Below are 26,918 nucleotides of genomic sequence, written 5' to 3'. Positions count from 1 at the left end.
TTACCCGAAGAGAAGTGTGTGACCGTTATAATCACTTGGATCCAGTTCATTTAGCCTTACTTTTAATTTGTCGAAACTTTTTGAGGGTATTTCATAAAAATAAAGGAAGGAAAGGTAGTACCAGGAAAAATGGTTCAACAGCTGGACTCTGTTATAACATGATCTTTTAATATCAATTTATCTACAAAATCTTTACTGACACCACTGTAGTCTGGTCTTCATGGAAAGTGCACTGTCACTGAAGCAAAGGAACATATAAAAATTACAAACAAACAGACTGTACCAGTTTGACCGTAAAATGTCCATTGATTGATTCTGGCATCGGTTTCTTACAGTATAAATGAGCAGATTCATATTGAAACAGGATGGTTCAACTTTATGTAGCGGTATCTGAATTTCTACGGTAGAATTCTTTCTTTGAAGAGTTTGTTTCTTGAGAAAACTGTTGTGCATTTTCTTTCCGATCCACCTCGTCACTGTGATTTTGCACTTGAAGTTTAGTCGGGCCACAAAACAGAAAACCAAAAAACAACCAGATGAGTACATTCTTCAGCTGTCCAGAGCTGGTCCTCAGTTTGGTAATCCCAAAGAGACAAGAGGACAACTTTAACCCCCTCCCACACACACATGTCTCGTGTCCAGGAGTTCTCACCGAGGCCACCTACAGGCCGGATCTCCATTCAAGCAGCTGTTAACTGCACAGCTTGGTGGTCTCGTAATCCATGGAATTGGGCAGACGGGAGCTGAAGGCCTGCAAGGAGGCGTGAATGCGAACCACCTCGCTGGCAGTCAGTTTGAGCCGGTGCCGGAGGAGACAGGCGAACAAGTCCAACCTCTGTTGACCCGGAGGGGACAGACGGTTCACTCTGTCCCGTATCTCCAGCAGCTGAAGCATGGCCGTGTCCTGGGAGCCTTGGGTGTACGGGTAGTCCAGCTGCAGGATCAAGTCGCGGATCGCCTCCGGGTCGAAGTGCATGCTGTAGCCGAAGACCTGGATGCTGTTGATCTTCATGTAGCCCAGGTTTCGGCCGGGATCCGTCACCTCCAACGGCTCGTAATAAACGCTGTCGTTCAATCCGTCTTGAGTCTTAATCCGGCTCCGAAGGTAGATGTGAATGGTCTCAAAGAACGTCTTCCACTTGTTGCCCAGCGTCAGAGTCCAGTTGTAGCACTCGAAAGGCAGGTCCAGCTTGGTGGCCTGCCAGTCCGGAAAACTGTTCTCGTTGACGGGGATGTACCAGCTCTCCGAGTGGCTCCCTCCGAAGGGGTTGATGTAGAGGGTGAGGACCGGCTCGAGGGTGCTGTTCTTTGTAAGGCAGACCTGGAGGGATATTCCCAGCAGCATATGGACCATGTTGGACTTGTACTTGTTGCTCTTCAGCGTCAGCAGCATCCTCTTCCTCCACGAGGGGTCGAACCAGCTGTTGAGTCGCATGTCATTGCTGATGAAGATGGCATGGACCTGACGAGAAGAAAAAAAGACATAAAGCACACACAAGGCAGCATCGGTACGCAGTGCACATCTACACATCTAAAACATGGCACAACAAACACATGGAGGAAACTACAAAGTGCTTCGGTTGCCAGAAGGGCAGAGCTTTGTAATGCTGAGTGGCTCCTGTGAGGAATCGTTTCCTCCTCAGGCTACAGCTGTAAAAAGACAGTTCTGCTCTGAGTCAGCCTGACGTGATTAACCCCCCTGTTGTCCTTCTGGCTCAAACTGACCCAATATGTTCCCTTCCTTCTTTCCTTCCTTCCTTTTTCCCTCTTTTCCTTCCCTTTGTCCTTACTTCTACTTCCTTCCTCTTTTGATCCAATTGACCCAATCTGTTCCCTCCCTCCATCTTTCTTTCCTTCCTTTTGCCTTCCTTCTTTCCTCCCATTTTTCCCCTTGTCCTTCCTTCCTTCTTTCCCTTCGTCCTTCCTGCCTTCCTTCCTACCTTTCTTCCTTCTTTCCCTTCGTCCTTCCTTCTTTCCTTCCTTCCCTTTGTCCTTACTTCTTCTTCCTTCCTCTTTTGATCCAATTGACCCAATCTGTTCCCTCCCTCCATCTTTCTTTCCTTTTCCCTTCCTTCTTTCCTTCTTCTTCCTTCCTTGAATGGATCTGTTCCCTCCTTCCATCTATTTCCTTCCTTTTCCCTACCTTCTTTCCACAATCCTTTTTCCCTTCCTTCCTTGAATGAATCTGCTCCCTCCCTCCCTCCATCTTTCTTTCCTTCCTTTGTCCCTTCCTTGTTTCCACAATTCTGTTTTCCTCCCTCCCTCCCTTCCATCCTTCCTTCCTTCCTTCCCTTCGTCCTCACTTCTTCCTTCCTTTTTTGACCCAATGTGTTCCCTCCCTCCATCTATCTTTCCTTCTTTTTCCCCTTCCTTCTTTCCTCCCTTCCCTTCGTCAATACTCTTCTTCCTTCCTCTTTTGATCCAATTGACCCAATCTGTTCCCTCCCTCCATCTTTCTTTCCTTCCCTTTTCCCTTCCTTCTTTCCTTCTTCTTCCGTCCTTGAATGAATCTGTCCCCTCCTTCCATCTTTATTTCCTTCCTTTTTCCCTTCCTTCTTTCCACAATCCTTTTTCCCTTTCTTCCGTCTTTCCCTTCTTCTTCCTTGAATGAATCTGCTCCCTCCCTCCATCTTTATTTCCTTCCTTTGTCCCTTCCATCCTTCCCTCCCTCCTTCCTTCCTTCCCTTCTTCCCCTTCGTCCTTACTTCTTCCTTCCTTTTTGACCCAATTGACCCAATGTGTTCCCTCCCTCCATCTATCTTTCCTTCCTTTTCCCCTTCCTTCTTTCCTCCCATTTTTCCCCTTGTCCTTCCTTCCTTACTTCTTTCCCTTCGTCCTTCCTGCCTTCTTTCCTACCTTTCTTCCTTCCTTCCCTTCGTCCTTACTTCTTCTTCCTTCCTCTTTTGATCCAATTGACCCGATCTGTTCCCTCCCTCCATCTTTCTTTCCTTCCTTTTATCCCTTCCTTCTTTCCTTCTTCTTCCTTCCTTGAATGGATCTGTTCCCTCCTTCCATCTTTCTTTCCTTCCTTCTTTCCACAATCCCTTTTCCCTTCCTTCCTTCCATTCTTCCTTCCTTGAATGAATCTGCTCCCTCCCTCCATCTTTCTTTGCTTCCTTTGTCCCTTCCTTGTTTCCACAATTCTTTTTTCCTCCCTCCCTCCCTTCCATCCATCCTTCCTTCCTTCCCTTCGTCCTCACTTCTTCCTTCCTTTTTGACCCAATGTGTTCCCTCCCTCCATCTATCTTTCCTTCCTTTTCCCTTTCCTTCTTTCCTCCCATTTTTCCATTTGTCCCCTCTTACTTCTTTCCCTTCGTCCTTCCTTCCTTTACCCAGGAGGACAACAGGAGGGTTTTAAACAAAGGCTAAAAGAAGAAAAACTACCTCCAGCCTGCGGTCAGCTCTCTGTAGCAGGTAGCCCAGCTCCAAATCCTGGAGGTCCGTCTCGAATCCCAGGTAGTTCTCCGTGGAGTCGGCCACCATGGGCCTGCAGAAGCCCTGCGTCAGGGCGAAGCCCAGGTTGCAGCTCCCGCAGCGGGTGTGGTTGTCCGGCGCGCACGCGGCGCAGGCCGAGCCCTCCCCGACGGCGCAGGGCGGCGGCAGCTGACAGGGGCTGTGCTCGTATCGGCAGCTGCAGCTGTGGAGCTCCTCGGAGAATGCACCAAGCTGGTTGTTCTCTGAGCAATACAGCAGAGACTGGAAGTGACTCAGCCAATATGACCGAGGCCTGGACCAGGGAGAGAGGGAAAACACACACACACACACACACACACACACAGATAGAGAGAGAGAGAGAGAGAGAGAGAGAGAGAGAGAGAGTGTGTGTGTCAGAGAAAAAGAGAGGTTATTGAACAGGACTTATAGCCTGAACTAGCTTAATAGGTAGCAGCTTTATGAGGTCCAGGGCACCTGTCTGGGGCTGCAGACAGCTTGCTCGTTAAAAAATAAAAAAGCATAATCAGCATAAGGAAAAGCATGCACACAGGCCAGAGAGGATTCCTGTAAAGGATGCTTTCAGTAATTTGTGGGTCTCTGTGAAACCTGCAGTTGCATAACCGTTATTTCAAGAGCATCCGAGCAGCTTTATACAAGATAGAAAACATTCCCCGGTGACATGATAACAAGCGAGCTGTCCTCGTGGCAGCGGGGCAAACGCCACCCGCTAATGACAGCAGTGAGATGTGGTTGATTCTTGATGTGTTGAGTTCAGATTTGGCTTCGACAGAGACTTCTTAACGTCTTATAAACAAATCAGTGATTAGTGTGATCTGCTCCTGCCCGACTGGAAAATGTGTATTTTTTTTAATGGTACAATCGCTGTTTGCCAGACAGAGTGGGTTCAGCATCTCCAAATTTCCATCTGTCGAGATTCAAGGATTTACATATATTACAGAGTTTGTGGAGTTTTATTTCAACCAGGGAAAAAAAAAAAAAAAAAACTCTTGCATGTAATTTCACAACCCTGAACCTTCTGTCTTTGTGTCAGTTTGGTATTTCCACCAGGATAATGATCCCAGGATTGTTCTGGAACAATAATCCACGAAGGCAGGAATACCTTCATGCCATTGAGACAACCTTGCCTTGCGATTCTTGCAGAGTTTCCTCAGGTATCTGTGTTTTTTGTTGTCCTTAAGTGTTTGATGAGTGTAGGTTACACATGCAAACGAATATGGGCACAAAGTCTGGGTGTTTGAAAAGGAAGCAACAGCAGGAGACGGCACAGAGAGAGAGAGAGGGAAGAGGAAGTCGTCTTTGATCAGTTTGTGACATAAATATTAGAAGTGCGCTGCAGCCGTAGGGTAACTTACTCTCAGACATACGTATAATTCTCCCATGTGGGCTGGAGTTTGATTCCCGTCTGTAGCACTTTCTTGACTGTGATCCCTTTATGCCTCTTATCCTCTTTGCTTGCTGATGAGAGGAAATGCACAGTACCGCTGGCTTTCCTTTTAGAAAAAAAAAAAGAAGCTTTTTCTTTGATGAGGGTGTATTGTGGTAAACTTTATGCTAATCTGAAAATGTTTGGTGGATTACATTTGGGGGCATCCTTCCTCTGTATCCCCATCTTATTGTGTCGTTTGGCAGTGGGAATCAAGTCTGAGTTCAGAAAATCAACCGATTTAAATATCAAAAAAAGCCCCCTAATGGAAAAAGCGGTCATGGGAAATGAGCCGAAAGGGTTCTTTTCTTTCCATCACTCGCTACCTGTGGGCACAGCGTTTCACCTCCGACAGCTTGAGCAGAGAAAAGCGGTCGCCAAGACAAGGCTGCAGTTGTGCTGTTAGTTCCCTGGTGTGATTATGTACCAGCCCTCCTGCTCCCTGTGAGGCTGCCTCCACACCGCCGCTGTAAACCACAGTGTCCTCTAACTTCTGTGTTAAACGAGCAGGAAAAGCCGGAATTTAAATCAGCCATATTCACAGTAAAAGCCAGGGACTTTGACTCGCTGAAGACTGGTGGACTTTAAAATTGAACCCACAGTGGATTTTCCGAGACAACAACAGTACTTAGAATAAAGGATAAAAAAGCTTTGACTTAAAGGGATAGTTCAACATTTTAGGCTAAGGGAATTTCTTGGTTTCCCTCATCAAACTCATCAAATACACAACCCAACACCTCAAAAACGCTTTTGTGGACAAGTTATGAGCTGCACAATCACCACGCTATGAGATAATATCGGAACGTTACGAGACGGAGTTGCTTTACAGGTAAATTCATGCAAAACTGCTGATGTGCGTGTGTTGCGTTCAGGGACAGTTTTTCAGCAAGCAGTCTCTGTATCTACCCTGTATTTGCCTCGAAAACGGCTCTGTTTCATAACGTTCCATTATTATCTCATAGCGTGGTGAATGTGCAGGTCACAACTTGTCCACCAGAGCGTTTTGGAGTTTTGGGATTTTGCATTTGATGAGTTTGATGAGGGAAACCAAGAAATTCCTTTAGCCTCCGTAGCGTAGCTCTGAGCAGCCTGCTGCTCTGCTCCGCCGTTCTAAAAATAGCTTACACCGACAAATAAAGGTAACAAACCTACTGCTATGACTATAGCGATTATGGCAATGGGCCAATTTGCCAAAATGTTGAACTATCCCTTTAAGTGATGTGCACCACATGGCCAAAAGAATATGGACACAGAAACTTTGACACTACATATTATCTTTAAACATAACCCTCTCTTTCCACTGGCATTACTGTGATATCCTAACTGAGGAGATTTGCTCCCATACAGCCAGGGACCCTATTTGCTGATCGGGCCCCGGTTGGCGATAAGACTCCTGCTTGGTCCCCGGGTTGTTAGATGGGGCTGAAGTCAGGGATCTGTGCAGATCAGTCAACTGCAGTCTTCAGCTCTGAAACTGGGATAACCAGGCTTTGAGCAATGTCATGTTCAAAGCCATTTCAGAAACAGTTACTGCAAAAGTTGGAAGCAGCACACTCCACACACACACACGCCAGGGCTATTTTAATTAAAGTTCAAAGAGGTCCAGTTAAACAAGATCTCCACAAGCACAGGCCTGGAACATCGCTCTGAAACCATGTGACCAGAGTGTAAAAGGCGAGAGAAGCTGTGTCAGTTAAAATAGAGACACTTTGGCAAATTTTAATGATTTGTCCAAGTCCAGGTCCAGACTTTGGTCCGCCTATTAGTGACCTCTGCTCTATACAGTTCATTAAAGATCCTGTTTTAACCCCTCTGTGGTGTTTTATCGCAAGTGTTGATCCATAAGAAGATGGAAGATCTGTTGTTTTGAGTAGCAACAATCATCAAAATGTAGTTTTAAACGTCCTCTCTGGAGCTCTAGTGACAACAGGAAAGTGAGCCAATCAGATGAGAGGAGGCTCCGAGTCTCAGTTCTGTTGGGTTTGCAGTTTTCTGAATGACTTAATAAAACAGATTTTGGTCACAAGGAAACGGGACTGCTTTGTTGTGACATCACAAAGTTACTTAAGTCCTGACGGCTCGTTTTAGTGCTCAGGCTGAAAATAGGCTGTGTGCATTTCACTGTGATCTGAGCACTTATGTTCACAGTATCAATATAAGACTAGGATCTGTTTTATAACAATAAGAAACAACATGTAATTCTGATTTTTATACCATACGGGGCCTTTAATGTCGGCAAATTTGTCGAATCATTCCCCGAGTCAATCGATAGTAAAGTGGAATCAACAGACTCAGTGTGAACACAGAGAAAGAGAAAAAAAATCAGTATCATGATGTGCAATAATCACACCTCCTGGCCATCTTTTTTCCTTTTTGCAGGAGATAATGTGACTGACACAGTGTGAGTCTGAACGCCTCGACAAGTTCATTAAAAACCTATTCAACATTTTAGCGTCAAATCTTAATTGCACTCTCTTAGTAGTCAAACAAAGTTGAGAGGACTCCTTTTTGAAAACGCATTCAAGACCTTGATGGTGTACATGAAAGAAAAAAAGAAAAACCCGATACCCTTTTCTCTTTTTTTGTGGTGGGAGGGGGGAGGGGGGCGGGGGGGAAGCCTATGAATAAGAAAGGCATTTTCTAAGCTGATTAAAGTCGGAGGACTGAATACATCTCTTGAATGACAATGTGCATCATTACGCCTAATGGCAAAAGTTCCAACACAAAGTGTACTACGCAGTTTTATCATTACCCGCCTAATAAAAGCCAAGCTGACTGCTGCTCCCACTGTCTTATATTCGCTCATAATTGTCAGCACGGAAGGAAAAGTAGCCCCCAGGAAGCCGAATGAATTACAGTACATATATCTCTCATCTATCTCAAGTGCCACGAACAGGATGGGAAAGAGAAAGAGAGAGAGAGAAATAGGATTTTTTTTTTCTTCCTCCTTCTCCCCCCTCCGACAAACTGACAGACATCCTGTTGTCAGTCTCTTTCCACTGAGTATAAAGATTTCTATGAAGAGTGAAAGTAAAAAAAAGATGAAGCTTAACAGTCGACGCAACGGTAATAACGTAGATAAACAGTGTCTGGATGAGGGCGATGATGACGCGCCCCTTCCCTTCTTTTTTTTCCCCAGGCAAGTGGGCGGTGATATCAGCCGCAAAGATCAGTGATTAATGTGTGTTTTGCCAATGTGGTGGAGAGAACAAGACAGATTAAAGGAGGGAGGGAGGAACGGGGAGGAGGAGGAGACAAGACAGAGAGAGAGAGGGAGAGACGGACGGACAGACAGAGAGACGGACTGGACTGTTGAGCTATGAGTGAACTGTATGGATTAATCCGGCCGCTGATTTATGTGTTGTGCTGTGTACCATAACCGCCATTACTGCGGTAGCACAGTGGAGGTTAACGCAGTGTGACTGACAGTGATTGGATTCATCACCGTCAGTGATCGACCCTGCTGACGTGGGGTAGGATACCACTGAATGGGACGATTTTTTATTGAGTTTACAGTAGGAAACACAGATTCACCTGAAACATCTTTAAATGATACAAGAAGCTTCTGTTTCTGGCTATGGGAGATGTATTTTAAAGCAGTGGATAAGTGACAAACCTCCAACGGTCACATAATGGTACCAAGAGACGTATAAAGTTTTGAATGAAAGGGGATGACAATCTGTTTGAGGTAACATGGTCGGCTTCTCTGAGGTACTTACCCCCACCACTCTGGGACACTGTAAATAAGGGGAGATATACTTTAGACTGGAATACTTCCACTAGATGATTTTTGGTATCAGATGTATTATTGCCAGTCTCTAACTCTCCCCTTCACTGCTTTTGTTTAGATCTTATATGACTATATCTACTTGTGTAATTTAATTATGTATTTTAAATTTAATTTTATTGTTTATCTGTCTGTATTTCGTTTACTTACTTTTTTTTATCAATTCCTTTTTAATTATTATTATTTATTTATTTTATTCTTTTCTTTTCTTTTCTTTTCTTTTCTTTGCCTTTCTGATGCCTTTTTTACTTTTGGGGTAAGGACAGTCATGAGCTAAGTTTACATTTGGGTTTGGATGGTGGCTTGTTTTTCTTTCCGTATTGATATGTGAAAACAGAGAGCACTTGTATGTTGTCCATGTTTTGTTTGATAAAAATCAACAAAAATCTACTGGAAAAAAAAAAAAAAAGATACAAGAAGCTGATTCTGAATAAAGCTACATGTTGAAGCAATATCAAAATACCATGACTACTTTTCTAAAAGGTCAGACAGACCTTTTAGAAAGACGTGAGATGCTGTTGTGGGTACATTTTAGTAAAAAAGGAGCTGAGGCATTTCCTTTGTCCAGACTCTGAGTCCAACAGAGTTGAATGCAGCTTCCTGCAATTACCACTCATGGCCACAACAGGCCACAAGAATCACGGAGGAGGCTGTGGAGGAGTGGGTGGGTGGTGGTGGTGGTGGGCTGTTTTAAGTGCCCTGTTTTGACACTGGTAACCATGGTTTTCTTTCTGTCTCACAACCACAAGTACACATGTACTGTCACTTAGAATAAATGCTGCTCGAGTTGAAGCTGGAGGAAATATACTGGAAAATGTAAAAGTAGAGTCAACTACAGTCTGATCTGAACAAGAGGAGGGATTCAAATGTTACACACTGACAATAACGATACATTATAAAACTATTTAATTAAAAGAACCTCTGTATCCTACAGTCTCCAGTCATTTGGTAGTTTATGAGGTGTGAGATGTCTGTGTCTGTGCTGTGTGGTGCTGTTGAGCTGTATTGCATTACACCGAGAGGTGGAGACGGCCCTGACTGACATAAATGTAACACAATAATACAAACAAACACCTGAATAGCACAGCAGGTGTCCCACAGACTTAGTGTAGCAATATTAAGTTGCATGAATCAAAACGCCTGCCACTGCTAAATCATTAACAGCGGAACAAAGCAGCAGAAAAAAGGCAGCGTTGTATAAACAACATAAACTCCGCCGCTGCCAACAAAACACGGACCGAATGTGATGTGAGGTTGCTAGGCAACAAAGTAGTTGTTGATGCTCTACTCACCTCTCTCCCAACAGTGAGTAGGGACAATCTTTTTTTTTTGTACAAACCTGTCTGAACTTTACTCCGTGCGTTTAGTGAATCATCAAGTCCTCCATGATCTCTTATCAATTTAATCTCCACTCATTCATTTTCAATAGAAAACATAAGAAGTCCACTCCATAAGCCAGTTGTTAAACAGGAGTTATTTATCTGGTGTGGGGACTGATTAAGGTGGATGCCATACTTCATTTTATTTTAAAACCACCCTCACATCTCCTGTTTTTTTGTCAGCAACTGTTTTGTCTTTAAATGTGAAAAATTCAACTCAATTTAAAGATACTTAAAGTGAAATTACTTATTTTTATCAAACTATATCGCTCTAATGAGAGTAAATGTTACTTTTTATTTTAACCAGTCGATTTTTTTCTTCACATCATAAAAGGTTCAGTTAAACCTTGATAAACCAGACTGGAAAATGCAAATATAAGACAAAAAATGTATGAGGCTGAACTTGCAGTCTTCATTTTCTACTCCACAAGCAACAAATGAACACATTTCATCGGATGCATCATCTGAAACGACTGTGGAAGATGTGCAATTGTTAAAAAAAAAAAAAAAAAAAATGGAGTTTCCTCCCTTTGTAGCCAGAAACCACTGGAGAGAATCTATTTTCAGGGGGATTTCAGAGGATTTCATGGAGATGAAGTCCAATGAAATGAAATGGAATTAAGATTTCATGATTTTGTGAAACTTTCATGAAGCCTCATAAAGATTTCATGGAGCAGATACTTGTGGAATCAGGGACCACAAGCATCGGATGAAGTTTACTGTCGTAGCAGCAAAACAGGCCAGATTATGGTGACGTGACGTTCAGATGACTCCATGTTTACCGGTTAAAACACACGTCTTATTTGTTTTTACCTGCGTTTCGTGCAATGTTGAAAAAGAAAAGAACGATGGGTAAAAAAGGTGTAATATGAAACATATCAGACATATGTAGGTGTGATTCAGGGCCGTGCTCACCGCTCTCTCGGGAGGCGGACTTGGGGCTGTCGGTGACATCTTTTACTCAGACTGAAGAGCTTGAAGATGACCCTCTGGGCTCGTTTGGAGAGGACCCGCATGCTGTTCTCCAGCTGTTCGTACCGCCACTGGAACAAACTATCCAGACTCCACAAGTGCTGGATGGTGGACACGTTGAGGAAATAGTTCTGGGGCAGCCTCGAGTAGAACGACTTGAATTCATCTGTTAGAAACAAACAGAAAACAGAGAGAAAAAAAACAACATTATAAAGTGTAAGTCATGTCTGTGTGGCCTCACTTTGATTTTTCCGTCCTGTGTTTCCTTCTCCATGGGTCCAGCTCATGTCAATAACACCTGTCTGAAGCCGAACACCCTGACAAGGATCATCTGGATGCTCCATTAACCAATTGAAAGGTGCACATTGGATTGCGGAGGAGCTATGGAGCGCCGAGAGAGAGGATGCAGGCAGCGCTTGCATCCTTTTCCCATTTCCAAGTAAGAGGAAACAGACGGCTGCATCTCTCAGTCACATTTGAAGGAGCCTTTGAATTTGGACACGCCTTGGCAGCCTGATGTATTGGGCCAGAGACGCAGACTTTGTAGTATCTGAATTGGGACACAGCGTCGGACAGGTGGTGCTTTTGATCAAGTTCAGTAAAGCAAAAAAGGGAAAATCACCAGGGATGTCACTCTGAGAGGGTAAAAAAGAGGAGAGAGAAAGAGAGAAACGGGTCCACTCTGTTGCAAGAAGCAAAATGCTTTATGGGAACTATGGTCTCAATTTAGACTAACACTAAACCACAGAGTAAGCAACAGCAAAGCATTATAATCATTTTGAATATGGCATTTTAATGACTAATATATTCTGCTGAATGTTGCACCGTAGATACATTTTACTACTGCCACTGCAGCATCAGTGCTACTACTGTTAATACGTATCACACAAGGTGAACAGAACAGCCTTTATGCCCTGATTAACATGCAGTTATTTTTACTTCTCCACTAACCGCATTACACCATGTTTCTGTTTGAGTTTGAAAATGATTAGACAGCGTGTTACATCTGCCCCCAGGGAGGTTTCTCAAAAGAAACAACAAAAGACAGGGTTGAGTGATGTCATGAAATAGCATGGGATCATGGGAGTTTGAAACCTTAAAAATGAAGTTTGAACTGTGCAAGATGGAAGATAAATTTGGGTTTGAGGCAGAGGAGTCAGAGGAGATATGACATCAGGTGGTCAGATGTTATCAGGATTCAAATCACATATTTCTGCATTTGGGATGATTTCAGTAAACAACTGAAGTTGGAAAAGTTACATTTACAATTTTTCACATTCTTCATTATCATCATTAGCATCATCACCTAAAAACCTTCCTTTTTGCCAAAGCCTTCTATTAGTTTCCTGTCTGCAGACAAATGACTGTTTTTCTTGTATACCTATGTAGCACTTTGAGATTTGTCTTAAATATAAAGTGCATTATAAATAAAATTTAGCATTAATATTATTACTATTACACTGCACATGAAGTAGTAAGTACATTGTGTCAAATACAGCAACCACAACAAAATCTAGTATCTGGGTTGCTGTGAAAGCAGGTAATGAAAGTATAAGTACGGTATGATACCATAAAGTGTATCATATCATATTGTATCGTATCGTATCGTATCGTATCGTAGCGTATTGTAATATATCGTATTGTACCGCGTCGTATCGTATCTAGGGCTGCGTACCGAACTTCGGTTCTTTTGTGGCACCGACCGAAACGCTTCGGTAGTACCGAGTATCAAAACATGCCTCGTCTTTCGGTGCCAAGTTTCGGTACCCGGAGGTTAATCACGTGATCAAGATCTGATAACGCTGCCGGTGATCAGCTGTAACATTACGTATAGTTGCTGCATGCATCGGGTGACCTGTTCCTCTTCACGTCCTGTTCGGGTCGTCCGGATTTTTAATATGAAAACGTCCGGTTTTGATTGTTGTTCATGTGCTTAAATTGACTGGCGCTTTGCACAGAAAACTCCAGGATTTTGTTGCGTTTGACGTAATTCCCGAGAGACTGCCTCTCCGTGCGGCCCCGCGACGCACACATACATATTATGCTCTCGGCTATTTCATGTTATCATTCCCTCCTGCCTCTTTCTGTCACCTCTGTATGTGCGGCTCCGCGACGTGCAACTGCACATGAGGGAGCAGACGTCAGAGCAGCGTTTCCTCTGCCTGCAAAATGCTGGAGCGCAAGTAGTGTAGCTGTTCACAGGGGCGGACCAACCATATCTGTGTCCTGGAGGGTCACAACACGGCCGGCGGCCACCACATAGTCACTTTTTTTTTTTTTTTTTTTAAATGGGACTACCTGACAGCCATGTTTAGGGGAGACCAGGGACAATAGTAACACTTTTTGCATTTAACAAATCAGAAACCCTTAGCCTATTTAAAAACCTTAATGTGTCAACTACAAAAAATTATGTATGAAAGTGGTTTCCTAATATTTTCAGGTTGCAAAATACATCTAACTGCAATGAAGTTGTAACACATGCAAGGGTGATCTACCTGTTGAGCCTTAGAAAAGCTGCTGGTTGGAATAGAAAAATACAACTCAAGATTTGTACTGTGATGTGTAATGTAATTTTCATTTTTTTAGAACTGATGTTATAAAAATTGGTATCGAAAAAAGTATCGTTCAGGAACCGGTATCGAAGTGAAGGTATCGGTATCGGTACCGGTATCGAAAAATTTTGATTGATACCCAGCCCTAATCGTATCGTATCGTATCGTATCGTATCGTATCGTATCCTATCCTAAGAGCCCTGGTCCAAAACAACAGTCCAGTGCTTCACATTCCTGGTCCTCTTATTTCCCTCTGAGTGCTTCCATTTGCTTTAAGGATGAACAATAGCACCGCTACCAGCCAGGAACCTTTTCCTCTTCCTCTTCAGTGTCAGTAATTTTCTTCCTGATAAGGCATCAAGGTAGAAACCTGAGCTCTCCCCACGCTGAAGGACACATTTATGGCTCTTGCAGGTTTATCTGCATTCTGGGCACACTCCTGCCCTCATTTCACACCCAGCTATTAAAACATAAACTTTGAAAGTAATTGCACTTATGGATATTTCAGCCAAATCTGAAGAGTGTAAGAAAAACGAAAAAAAAAAAAAAGAGAAAAGACATCCATTTTGATTTCACCTGAGTAATAACCACCAAGGCAGGGTGACCGAGCACAGCAATAATAACCAAACATTATGCTAAGAGCTTCCATTCAAACCCCGTCTCCCCCGGTGATATGAAAACCCAGACCGGCAATAAATGGGTTTTTATAGCTGATTAATCTGCTCTATACATACTGTAAACTACCTGAGCCAAATGCTGTGGATTTATTTATTTATTTATCTAAATCTGATTCTGTCGTGTTGTTAATTTTCTATATGCAGATCACGAGCCAGGAGCCGGGGCTGACAACCAGCTGTTATAGTTCACCTATAAATCACAGAGCAGGGAGGAACATACACATAGGATTATACAGTAGAGATAAAAAAAAAAAACCCAAAAAACTTTTAAAGGGATAGTAGCATTTTTTTAAAAGTGGGGTTGTATGATCTACAAATAGCCCCCAAGTACTTTAATTGCAGTAGCAGACTCTCTACACTCTTCCCGTTAGCAACGCCAGCCCATAGCCCTGCCCAGAGATTTACAACATACATTAGGTTAGGTCCAAATGAAAACTGCGTTTTTCCTGCACTTTGAAGGGCTGGAAAAAATTATATTATAGCGAACAATGGAACTGTGTATTTTTTTTCACGTAAAACCTCTTTTAGGCCGCGAAAATAGGCCGTTTCTTTGGGTCTGTTCACAACAATGTATGTTGTAAATCTCTGGGCAGGGCTATGGGCTGGCGTTGCCAACGGGAGGAGTGCAGGAGCCTTCTACTGCAATTAAAGTACTTAGGGGCTATTTGTAGATCATACAACCCCACTTTAAAAAAATGCTACTATCCCTTTAAGATGAGACTTGTTCATTTATTTCTCACCTGATTCCTCAAACTCCTTGTAGAGGATCCCCCACGTCTCCGTGATCCTCTCCAGGCTCTCCTCCATGGCTTGGATGTCCATGTAGGGGCAGTTGCATTCTGGGAACTTGTGGTCGCAGCTGCACCAGCAGTCGTTGTCCTTGCAGACGAATTCGCCCTCTCCGTTGCAGGCGATGTAGCTGAGAGCAGCCTGCACAAAACCTTCTCTCAGGTAGTCTGGGAGGATCACCTGCAAGCCTGTAAAACCCAGCAAAGGGTTTAGTACCGTCATCAAACTCTGAAGTTGAGGAGTGACAATGAAAGTATGAATATATATATATATATATATATGTGTGTGTATATACACCACAGAGCTTGTAACTCTTCTATATAAATCTATATATCTGTATGCCGAGCTCTTATTGATGTTTATCCGGTGTGAACTAACCTTGTAGCTGGACTTTATTTTCAGGGCTCTGGACCAGCACGGAGCTAACGGAGTCAAGGTTGTCATAGTTACTGCATCCGAGAGGACCGGTGCGGGTCTCTGTCACCTGGGCAACAACAAATAAAGAATAAAAAAATAAAAAAAACATTTATGAATTCTCCTCAGCATCCATTTCAGAGCTAGTGTAGTGTGTGGTGGGTGGTTAAATGATAAGAATTTACAGACACACACATTAAATATATATTTAAAAAAAAAAAACTTTTAACTTTTACTTCTAAACTCGATTCAAAATTGGTTTGAGAGGAGCCCGGTGTAACATAAAGGGCTTTGTCTGCTGCTTGTAAATGAGGTAGTTTCTACACAATCAATTATACAAGTGAAAAGGAAAGAAAAGGAAAACTAGAGTAAGCTTATTTAGATTCTTCTAAATTGCTGTAAGAGTGCTTTGTTGCACTCATTTTTCTGCCGGAGTGCTACACTGTGCTTCTTTCTTTCTTTCTTTTTTTTTTGTGTCTAGTCACTGATTGAAGACGTTTCGATTGACCTTTTGCCACAAAGCAGCTCTTGCAAAGCGTCACCCTCCCCTACTTTTTCCCGCCACTTCATTTGCAAAAGAAGATCTTACTTCAGTGCTTTTTTCCTTTTCTCTTGGTGGTGACACGGCGGGGAGCGTCTAACTGATTCTCATTTTTCTCCCCTTTTTGTGGTCGCAGGACACCATATTATTTTGTTCTGCGATTTGTCCTGGTCGGGTGCTTGTCAGAGGACAGTTGGTTGCAAAGTGACAGATGGATGAGGCGAGACAATGAGGGTCAGTCGATCAGTAACACAGTCATAGAGGGGCTGATGGAGAGAGGAGAGAGGAGAGGAGAGAGTGGTGGTGGTGGTGGAGGAGGAGACTCATATGAGGCCGGTGCTGCAGGGGGAAAGTGAAAACTCAGTGTGCGGCTCTTTAATCAAAAGCCTAATCCAGTGGAAAAAAGGGGGTTTGCGAGAGGAGGAATAAATATCGTCTGTTGAAAGGGAGGAAGAGGAAAATGGAGATAATTTGAGTGCAATTCTACAGCTATAATATTTATGTCACATTATATCCCTTGTTTCCCTCATGAGGGATTTTAATGCCGATATGAATGTGAGGAAATGAGATACAACCCTGAGCTTCAGACCACATGAATACTGGATCCATATAGGCCTTATTTGATATGCCATATGATATGCCATATGGCAAAAATATTGACTGATGAGCAGAGCATTCAATTTCCTCTTTGCATAGCAGCTGCTATTCACTGTACATACATTCTGGTATATTAAAAAATACTTAATAGGACATTATTGGCCACCTGTATCTCGGCACATGGATGGATGAGGAATGAGGGAGGAGGGGGTTAAGACGTTCTTTGACATGTTTATTTCCTCAACGTTTTATTCCAGGTGCTACAGAGTTGAAACTCTTTGACTGACACATTTTAAAGGTGAACTACGCAGGTCCGGTTGTTGTTTTTTGTCTCTCTACAGAGCTCCCCCTACAGTTTTCGGACTCCCACCTGACACACCGGGTAGGAGGCGCTGATCTTGCAAGGTTGGTTTTGTCGGCCAAGAGATGCTCTATGGAAGCCATGGGCATCACCAGCCCCCCTTTTACTGGGACAAGAGCCCCAGTATAAATGGCGCATAGGTGGTAGCCTACACTTTACTGCTGAAAGAATAAGCAATAACCGATCATAGGCGCTGATCCTGTGGGTGCTCCATTTCTCGAGCGCCAGGCTTGGGCTTAATATGACTCACCGATCTGAACCAGTACCTAGCCCAGTGTTTTTCAACCTTGGGGTCAGGACCCCACGTGGGGTCGCCTGGAATTCAAACGGGGTCGGCTGAAATGTCTAGTAATTGATTTAAAAAAAATTCTGATAAAAATATTTTTTTTACTAATTATTTTTCTTTTGAAAATAATGATTAAAAACACCACAGACAATCTTAAACAACTATATTTGACACTTTCACCGTCTCAAATATAAATTGAGATCAAATAACATGCAGCGTATAAAAATATCTGAGCTTGCACATCTTGTTTGAAGGTCACCAGAATGGGGTCATGAGCCAAAAAAGGTTGGTAACCACTGACCTAGCCTGTTTGATTGGATTCACGACCTCATCTGTTAATCAAAATCTGTAGCCTACTTATACTGTAAGTAATATCAAATTTTGATTTGTGCTCTGTGTGTGTTTTATTTCCCTTTGAAGTTACGCATATCACCTGCTTTGTTTTGCTTTTTAATCTGAGAAAACAGATGTCAATCATCATGTTAGGCAAAGACACAACCAGTGAATTTTGGGCACAAATGAGGAGGAAAGCAGGAAAAAAGAAAACAAAAGGACTTAGAAACATAGTTGAGTAAGATTATAAAAACATAAGTAGAGCTTAAAGACTGTCATTTAACCATCACAGTTAATTAAGGTCAGAATATTCCATCGTTCCTCTTTAAAAACAGCAGCAGGAGCAAAGAGAAACAGCTGAGATTGGGTAATTCTGATCACCGGCACATACAAGAAGAAGATGAATAACCAGAAATATGCTGCGCAAGTAAAAGGTTTGAGTGTGATAATGGATGATCGAGTTGGCCATTGATGTACTCCATGGTAGTCGTGACAACAATCGATCGAGTCATGGGCCTGGTGGAAGAAAGAAAAGAAGAAACCCCCCCCCCGCAAAAAACGTATTTCTCTGCCATAATGAGAACACAACACAGACCGAGAGGCTGTCCACCAGGAGAAAATATGAAACCAGAGATTCCTGCTGCCTCCCGTCGCCTTGTTCATCAGCGGCGCCGGCGCGGCCCCAGTCAGTCGGCCGGTTGGATATTGCCATCGATTCAAGTCGAAAGGAAATTCTCAACTGGTAACAAAAATGATCCCCGCCGCTCTCGAACAACTGGCGTCATTACTCACTGAGCAAACAAGCGGGTCTGCGCCGTGACTCCGTTAAAAGGGAACAGATTTCCACGGCACAACAGTAACAGTCGGCGGCAGAATTCCCCTCCGGAAAACCAGCTTCCATTCATTCATTCATTCATTCATTCATTCATTCATTCATTCATTCATTCATTCATTCATTCATTCATTCATGACCTTGTTTGACTTCACATTCATGCAGAGGACTGGCTGGTTGTAGCTGCTATGTTGCCATTTGTATGAGTTTTTGAGACCTCTACATCCTCACTGTGATTTTTCCCTCCTGAAAAACCTAATGTATACAATCAGATACATGCAATGATCAGACAATCCACCAGGGTGCAGTTATTTATGCACCAGCAGCCTTCACTTGGGACATCCAATATGGCCGCTGTCAGTCAGTGACCCAGCTGTGTTTTCTCATGAATATTTTTGCCAATTTTGAAAAAGTTAAGGTAAGAAAAACTTAAATTGTTACTGAAACTACAATAGAAATAGTTACTGCATTGATGCAAAGTAAAACTACTTAAAGCAGAAGTAAGCGGAATATTTGTGTTAATATAAGTCTTAAATAGTTATATCTTCCGACAGGAATCACTTATATAGAGTGTTTGGTCTGAAACACGGGTCTGTCAGTCGCTCTGCTCTGCTGTAAGCAGAGGAGAAAACTTTCCTTGTATCCTACAACCTTTATCCAATGAGGAGAAAGAACGGCATAAAGGGGCGGTCCTCTCTGTGTGTGCAGCCAAGGGATGCGCGTGAATGTGGTGACGTAGGGGACGAGGACGGGGACTGCTAACTCCATCTGCTGACAGGAAGTTAGACAAAAAGACCGGATCGCTTACTTCTGCTTTAATATTTCATAACTTATTTTATAGTAGGCCTAGTGTATATACAGGTATTTAAGGTCATTTCCTATGCAAATCTGTCATGCATTTTTTTTTTATTATATATATTTTTAAATTATTTGTCAGAAGGTCCAATAAAGGGTCCAATTTCAAAATGTTATAATTTCCTGACAATTGTTTCATGGTTCAGGCTTTACAGGGTTAAGTTATAGGAGGGGGCGACGCCCTGAATGTGGAGGAATCTGTCTCCTTCTTTGACTCACTTTCCACCAGTGATGGAGGTGAATCTCCCCTCTTTTCCTCTGTTCCACCTGTCAGTTACGCCAGATGACTGCCTCTGGAGCATGAAAACACGCTCTAGTCTCTCCTCTTCTTTTCCCCACTCTATAGCTACATGGACAAAAAAAAAAAAAAAACTCTAATTCCCAAAGAAATGAAACAGACAAAAGCACCTGCCTCTGCACCACAGATGTGCCCACCTCAGCTGCAAAAGAAAACACCCTCCCTGAACACAATGTAGTGCGAGTGCAACGCTTTGATACAAGCACAGGGAGTCTGACTCATGTTCTGCTACAGCAGAGGAAGCCGCACTTCACAGGCCGACTACCGCTGCGTTCCCGAGGAACGACCAAAAAAAAAAAAAAACAGGGCCGAAAGGAGGGTCATCCTCCCCTCTGTCACCCTATTAACCCCGCACTTCCTGAAGGTGACAACCGGAGGCAGAAACCTGTCATGAGCCGTGTTTCCACAAGATTCATTTATCTTCCCCCACCCCACTCACCATATGTGCTCATCACGACGCTTCCTACAGACTCAATGTGCTCACGGCGGATGAAGATCATATCTCACTGCGAGCTGATAAAAAGCATCATCGCTCTGCTTTATTTTCATCACTCTTATCATTGTGTTATAACAAGACAAAACACACAAAAACACTCTTTTTTGGGGGGGAAAGTCTCTTTCAGGAGGAACACACAGGTTCAAACTTCGGAGCTGGAATTAAAATTGAAATAGTTGGATGTACATTGAGATTATAGAGACAAGTGCAATGAGTTTATATCAACTCACATGTTCATATGATGTGGAGTCATCGTGGGAAAATGAGGGTAAAGTTATCTTGAATCTGAGTATTATGGGAGCTGTTTTCATGTAGGTCAGTCTGGATGTTAAAGCCTCGCTCCGACTCCCTCGACATGGGCTTTTTGATTCCTCTACTTGCTGCTCAGCAGGAGAAATAAACCAAAAAAAAACTGCACTCGTTTGAAAGGTCTCTTTAGTCTGTCTCCAACAGTGAGTCAGTCCCCAAAGACTCTGATGTTAAAATGTCCAACTTCACTTCACAGATATAAACATGGTGGGTACAAAAAAAACACAAAAAAAGAAAACAGTCTTGGTCTCCTTCATGACGACGGCACAGCGGGAGAACTTTACATTTCTGCATAATCGAGGGCGTGGCCTCTTTGAATGACAGATTGGTCAGCTAATACCTGCCATGAAACGACATACACCAAAGTCTTGGCTCCTCCTCTTTCTTTATTTTTGGATTAGTGGCGTGAGGAACTGGCAAGATGGCGACAATGGACCGTCTGACTCATAGACATACACATATAGACGCCTCACTGAGCGGGTTGGCCCGTTGCTGCCATACGTCAGTGTGTGTGAACTAATACAAATGAATGGACTGAACTTTATGAAGCACTTTTCTACAAAGTGCTAGAAGTTAATGCCTCTCTTTTACCAGTTCACACACACATACACACAGATATATTTGGGAAACACATAGGCACCAAAATAACATGTGTAACATTCTCTGATGATTAGATATGTTAACTACTCCTTATACAACCTTTCTTCCGATTATTGATTACGGTGATGTGTTATATATGAATGCCTCCGTTCAATGCCTCCACATGTTGGATAGTGTGTATCATGGTGCTCTTAGGTTTATTACAAACTGCGGAGCTCTAACTCATCATTGTGTCTTGTACAGTAAAGTAAATTGGCCATCAGGCTCGGCCATTGGTATGTGCTGATTTACAAGGCCATTCTTGAGATGATTCCATCTTATTTATCATCCCTTCTAATCTTGACTAACAGGGCCTACAGTCTCCGCTCTCAGGACTTCTGTCATTTTACTGTTCCTAAGGTCAGAACAGAAATGGGGAAGAAAGCTTTTAGATTCTCTGCTCCGAGTACATGGAACATTTTGCAGTCAGAGCTCAAACTCCAAAGTCTGGTATCTCTGAATGTATTCAAGTCCATGATAAATTCCATCACATCCAGGCTTCAGGAGTGCACATGTTTTAATTGAGTGCAAATGTTTGACTAATCTTGTAAATTATTTTAACTAATTTTGAAAATTCAATTTTTTGTTTTGTTTGTTCGTTTGTTTTATGTTTTTAATTAATGTGACTATGTGTTGAAACCATGTGCTGCTGTTCTTGGCCCGGTCTCTCTTGCAAAAGAGATCTTGGATCTCAATGGGACAAACCTGGTTAAATAAATAAAGGTTACAGCATAAAGGTAGGCACCAAGCCGACGTATGCATTATTATGATGTTTTTATAAGTGTCTACAGCTACTGATGTTTGTAAAGCTGTTACACTGATGATGAATGACAGTTAAATATTGCATCTGTGTCTATAAGAACCAGATCCTGACACATAGATTTGAAATCTGTGTTAAAAACAATCACTGATGTTTACATCTAAAAAGGAACTATAAGACTGCACAAATATTTTAAAAGCTATTATATATAACTTTATCCACTGCTCCACGGTTTGCCTTTGCACTGGCATCGTTCAAAACAAATGCACATGGCAGCCACATCGATGTATGATTCAGCGCTCAATGCAGCATCTATGTAGCCTCCTATACAGTATGTCTATGGTCTCAAAACTGGTCCTCGAAGACCTGGGGCCCTAGTTTGCTGGCGCAGCGCAGGTGGCGCAAGGTAGCGCAGCCGGTCTAATGCAAGTTTCGACCAGCGCAGCCGAGCGCAAAGTCAGATTGGAAGATTGGCAGATCGTGCTGCGCTGAGATAGGCGTGGCGGCGCAGCAGGGGGAGGCGTCACAGATTCAGCTTGGTGCAGTGGAAGTTTCGTCCGAAAATGTCCCGCCGAGGTTGCGCTGAAAGCTCGCCACCTCCAACCAGGTCTATTCTCAGCGCAGAGCGGAGCGCAGCAGGTGCAGTGGAAGTTTGGCTGACTGACCTGCAGTGCACACACGTCACCAAGACCTCACAGGCAGATCTCCACAGTTCCAGACACATTTCAATGCAATAAATATCCACAATAACCACTATTTAATGCAACTAACGGAATCAACACGTGAATTTATATCTATATAGATTGTCCCGTCACATCTTACGTCAGATCAAAGCAGAGATCAAAGGCTGTCGGCGCGTAATGGAAACTCCACCTGAATTAACACAGCAGGGACGAACTGGCACTGAAAAGCAGCTGTGGATGTCCCAAGCAGGACTGAGGGTGGATGACTGCATGTCGCTGCCGTGTTGAGATACCACTCTGCCCTTGTGATGATCGCTGTATTTATTTATTTACTTATTAATTCATAAGCACGTGCGACCGCATCACGCGGCCGTAATGAAAAACAAAACACAAATCATCATCTCTCTTAGTCCAGCACAACAGCCTCGGTATCAGACAGTCAGTATATAGCCTACTACAGTACTCAGCATCTCTATCACAGAAAAAAAGAGAAAAAAAGAGACGGACAGAGAGAGAGAGAGAGAGAGAGAGAGAGAGAGGGAGAGAGAGAGAGCGCGTCCTTGCTGATTTCATCCACATGGTGTGTGTTTATGTTGTGATTAGTGTAGCCTACACCTCTGATCTTATACACAGGGTTTGAATAAATGTGAGTTTCTTTATTAGTTTATTAGTTGTTGTTTCTTAGATTGCGTAGGGGTTCTCAGTGTATCAGATCAATCCTGGTTAAGTATATTAGTAAACTCATTATTGGTCACTCTGAGCTCGGACCTCCGGGGAAACAGCTGTTTCCTCCGGGGAGAGGTTCGGCCTCTGGCGTCGCTGTCTCCTCCGTCCATGTCAAAGTATAAAATGACAAACTTGCAGCGCGCATCACCCGCCGCGCAGTTAAAGGTGAGGAGAGGAGCTCCTTTGATTGGTGAAGATCTGACTCGGCTGTGTCAAACCCACTCCACGCCTTTCTCTCCTCCTTCTGTCTCCCTCCCGCCCTCTCTCCTCCCTCTTCGCCGTTTGCGCCGGTGGGAGGGACGAGGGGAGGGGTTGCGCCGGTCTAAGTCTGACTGCGCGGCCCACGAATCTTGCGAAATGGACCTGGGCCACACCCCGTTGACGTGGCGAAGCTGCGCTGATCACAGACTTCACCTGGTCGACGAAACTAGGGCCCCTGTTGTGTATCAGTTCTTCAGTGACCTCTATCATCTCCTTTAGCCACTTCTTAGTGTTTCATATCGTAGAATAAAACATGAAAATCTATTTTTCCTTTTTCAGTCATTTAATCAAAGACCAGTTCACTAATCCCACACACAACCAGAAAGCTCTTAAATACTCAACGTATATCTGGGTTTTAGGACTCTTAGTGTGGCTGAGTATATGTATGAGTGTGATGTATGAATGGGATTATTCACCATCTACATGAGTTGGAGGGAAATTACAGCCTTTTCTATAGTTACGGATGAATCCTCTGCTATTAACGAGCGTTGGCGGTGCCCAAGGCGTGATGTGTTGTGAATGTTTCTCCTTGAAAACAGGACACAGAAAGAAAAGTCTAAAACTAAAAAACATCACGTCATACTATATCACTCCCAGCTACGGTAATTGTGTTTTTCTTTTTATTCAAAAGAAGCTTCTCCGGGAAGATTCCCATGCGAGCGTCTCCAGATTGCAGCGAGAGGTAAATCTTAAATCTTAAAACCCAGAAACCATGTAGCGTCACTGTGTGTGCATGCTCACAGTGTTTACACTCAAAGCCAGAAACAGGAGCACAAGGTCTTAGGTTTGTAATTCCAGGCCTGGCTACAGCAGCTGCCTTTGAGATGTATTGAAGAGGATTTCTTAACATTAATCATGAAATACCAAGTTTCATTTGGACAAAATGTTGCGTACACTATTTGCCCCAACAAAGCTGCTTTGCTCATTTAAAAGTCTGTCAGGACTGCGAGCAGGCCCTTTCAAAGTGCATCGTCAATTTGGTCTCTGGAGGTAACTGTAGATTTACCTGCCTCTCATATAAATAAATGATAGAGTATTAGCTAAACAAAATCATTTTCAAAGCACTGGGAAAAAGGTGTTTTGCACTGAAGATGGAAATCAAAGTAAAAGAAGCAGGAGAGACAGTGGAGACAGTGATGAGGCAGGACGACCGGCCTCTGGCTCCGAGGCTGCTGTTCTTATTACTTCATTGTCATGATGTAATGAGCACGACTTGATCGATGAGTTGTGGAAGATCAAAGTTAAAGGGATAGTTCAACATTTTGGCAAATTGGCCCATTGCCATAATCCCTATAGTCATAGCAGTAGGTTCGTTACCTTTAATTGTTGGTGCAAGCTATTTTTAGAACGGCGGAGCAGAGCCGTGAGCTGCTCAGAGCTACGCTACGGAGGCTAATGGGATTTCTTGGTTTCCCTCATCAAACTCATCAAATACACAATCCAAAAACTCCAAAATGCTCTGGTGGACAAGTTGTGACCTGCACATTCACCACACTATGGGATAATAACAGAATGTTACCAGACAGAGTTGTTTTAGAGGGAAATTCATGTAAAACCGTTGATGCGCGTTGCCTTCAGGGACAGTTTTTCAGCAAGCAGTCTCTGTATTTACCTCTAAAACAACTCTGTCTGGTAACGTTGTGTTATTATCTCATAGCGTAGTGAATGTGCAGGTCACAACTTGTCCACCAGAGCGTTGTGGAGTTGTTGGATTGTGTATTTGATGAGTTTCATGAGGGAAACCAAGAAATCCCATTAGCCTCCGTAGCGTAGCTCTGAGCAGCTTGCGGCTCTGCTCCGCCGTTCTAAAAACAGCTTGCACCGACAATTGAAGGTAACAAACCTACTGCTACTGTATGACTATAGGGATTATAGCAATGGGCCAATTTGCCAAAATGTTGAACTATCCCTTTAAGAATCAGTGCATTACTCAGTGAATGTAGAGGTGTGCTACCTTGATGGCGGTGGAGGCGATCTGGATGTGGTGCAGCTTGCGCAGCGTGCTCTCCCTGTCGATGAAGTAGGAGGCGGCCAGCTGGTGCAGAGCCTCCAGAGTCACGGTGGAGGAGTTCCCCGCGTAGTCGCTCACCTCCGCCTTCTTGCTCAGTTTCCTCTTGTCCACGAATATCGTTAAGGCCTCTTCTCCTGCACGGGACACCGAAACGTTTAATTCATTTAAAAGAAAAAAAGAAAAGATGAAGTGTGTGGTCGCACTGTCTCTCTCTTCCCTCACTCGTCTCTTCTCTGACATAAAATCAAAGTGTTAATATCTTAAGTGTTTTAAGTGATTTTTTTGTCTTGGTTGTTGGTGCTAAACGCTCAGCGCTGAGGTGTTTCCTCTAAATCGCTTGTCAGTCAAGGCGTGCAACCTCATGTCAAATCTTTTCACTTGGATTTGCTGTTAATGAAGCGTGAGTGTCTGCAATTTAGCACTTTATTTTTTTAATGGTTGGCACATCGCTAATGGTAGCTTTTTGTTTTGTTGTTGTTTTTCTTTTGAATTTGAACTCCAATTAATCTACGATTTAACAAGTTGCAGTGAGTTTAAAAGCTGCCACTTCTGCTCTGCTCCAAAAGACACATTGACTGAACTCCTGAGCCTCCGAAGCCCAGAGATAGTTGACCTCCATTAGGATAAGTCACATCACCACCCTGCACCGGCCACCACTGATCATAGCAATCACCATCTCATAATCACACACACTCTCTCTCTCTTTTCCTTAAGAGTCTCTAAGACACTGCACATCATATTTCTCATCATAATGCAGTGTTAATGCTCCAGGGCCATTTTTTCCCTTTCTTCTCCACTTGCTGAAGGGCACCATCTTAATATCACAATCTATTTATTAATTTCATTAAGTCCATATGTTTCCGAACACAGAGGCAATCCATTCAGAACCACAGAGGCATATCTCTGGCAAACGTCCAAGGCAAACTCCTCATTCTCCTCTCTTCATACCACTAAGTACTGGCGGGGAGCCAGAGTGCGGAGCTGCATCATTCAGGCAGCTGCTAGCAGGGCTGTGTTATATGCAGCCGCTCACAACATCAACCTTTTTCTTAGCATAGGATTCGGGTCGAAAAGTAATTGACAAGCGTTACTCTGTAAAAGCAAATCTGCTGCGCAAGACCTGCCCGGGCCTCCCCTGCCATCTTAAATGAGGTTGTTTTTCTTCTTCTTATCCTTATTTTTTCCTCTTAGCTCAGAGGACCATTAATGCTCGTCCATTCATCACACTGAGCAACAGCAGGGAGTTGGGTGGGAGTGACTGGGAGCAGGAGAGGTGGTGTGTTTTCACTACACAGGCTTTTTACATGGATGTATAAATCTCTGAGTGGTTTCAGCGCATTATAATTCTGCTGTGATTTTGTTATTTACTTTCTACGACCAAGTTATTGTGCCACGTTCATCTGTTTCCCACATGATGCCTGGGACAGTAAAGTCTAAAAGCCTTTATCAACATAAAGCTAAAAGCACATCTTCCTCTTCCC

The 26,918-nt window shown here is 43.3% G+C and overlaps 1 protein-coding gene across 1 annotated transcript in view; it reads right to left on the bottom strand.

Moving 5' to 3' along the window:
* Window positions 1-691: 691 nt before the first annotated feature.
* brinp3a.2 (bone morphogenetic protein/retinoic acid inducible neural-specific 3a, tandem duplicate 2) overlaps window positions 692-26,918 on the bottom strand; it is a gene marked incomplete at both ends in the record, with an annotated part of 44,830 nt that continues 18,603 nt past the window's right edge. Inside the window, 6 exons of the mRNA XM_083970305.1 lie at window positions 692-1,462; window positions 3,385-3,727; window positions 10,961-11,183; window positions 14,987-15,223; window positions 15,414-15,519; window positions 25,381-25,571. Coding sequence (XP_083826431.1) covers window positions 692-1,462; window positions 3,385-3,727; window positions 10,961-11,183; window positions 14,987-15,223; window positions 15,414-15,519; window positions 25,381-25,571 — 1,871 coding nt within the window. The remainder of the gene's footprint in view (window positions 1,463-3,384; window positions 3,728-10,960; window positions 11,184-14,986; window positions 15,224-15,413; window positions 15,520-25,380; window positions 25,572-26,918) is intronic.

Source organism: Trachurus trachurus, assembly GCF_905171665.1.
Source record: "Trachurus trachurus genome assembly, chromosome: 4".
Lineage (NCBI taxonomy): Eukaryota > Metazoa > Chordata > Actinopteri > Carangiformes > Carangidae > Trachurus > Trachurus trachurus.
The sequence above is the reverse complement of the archived record's forward strand: the minus strand, read 5'-3'. Positions and strand labels throughout refer to the sequence as shown.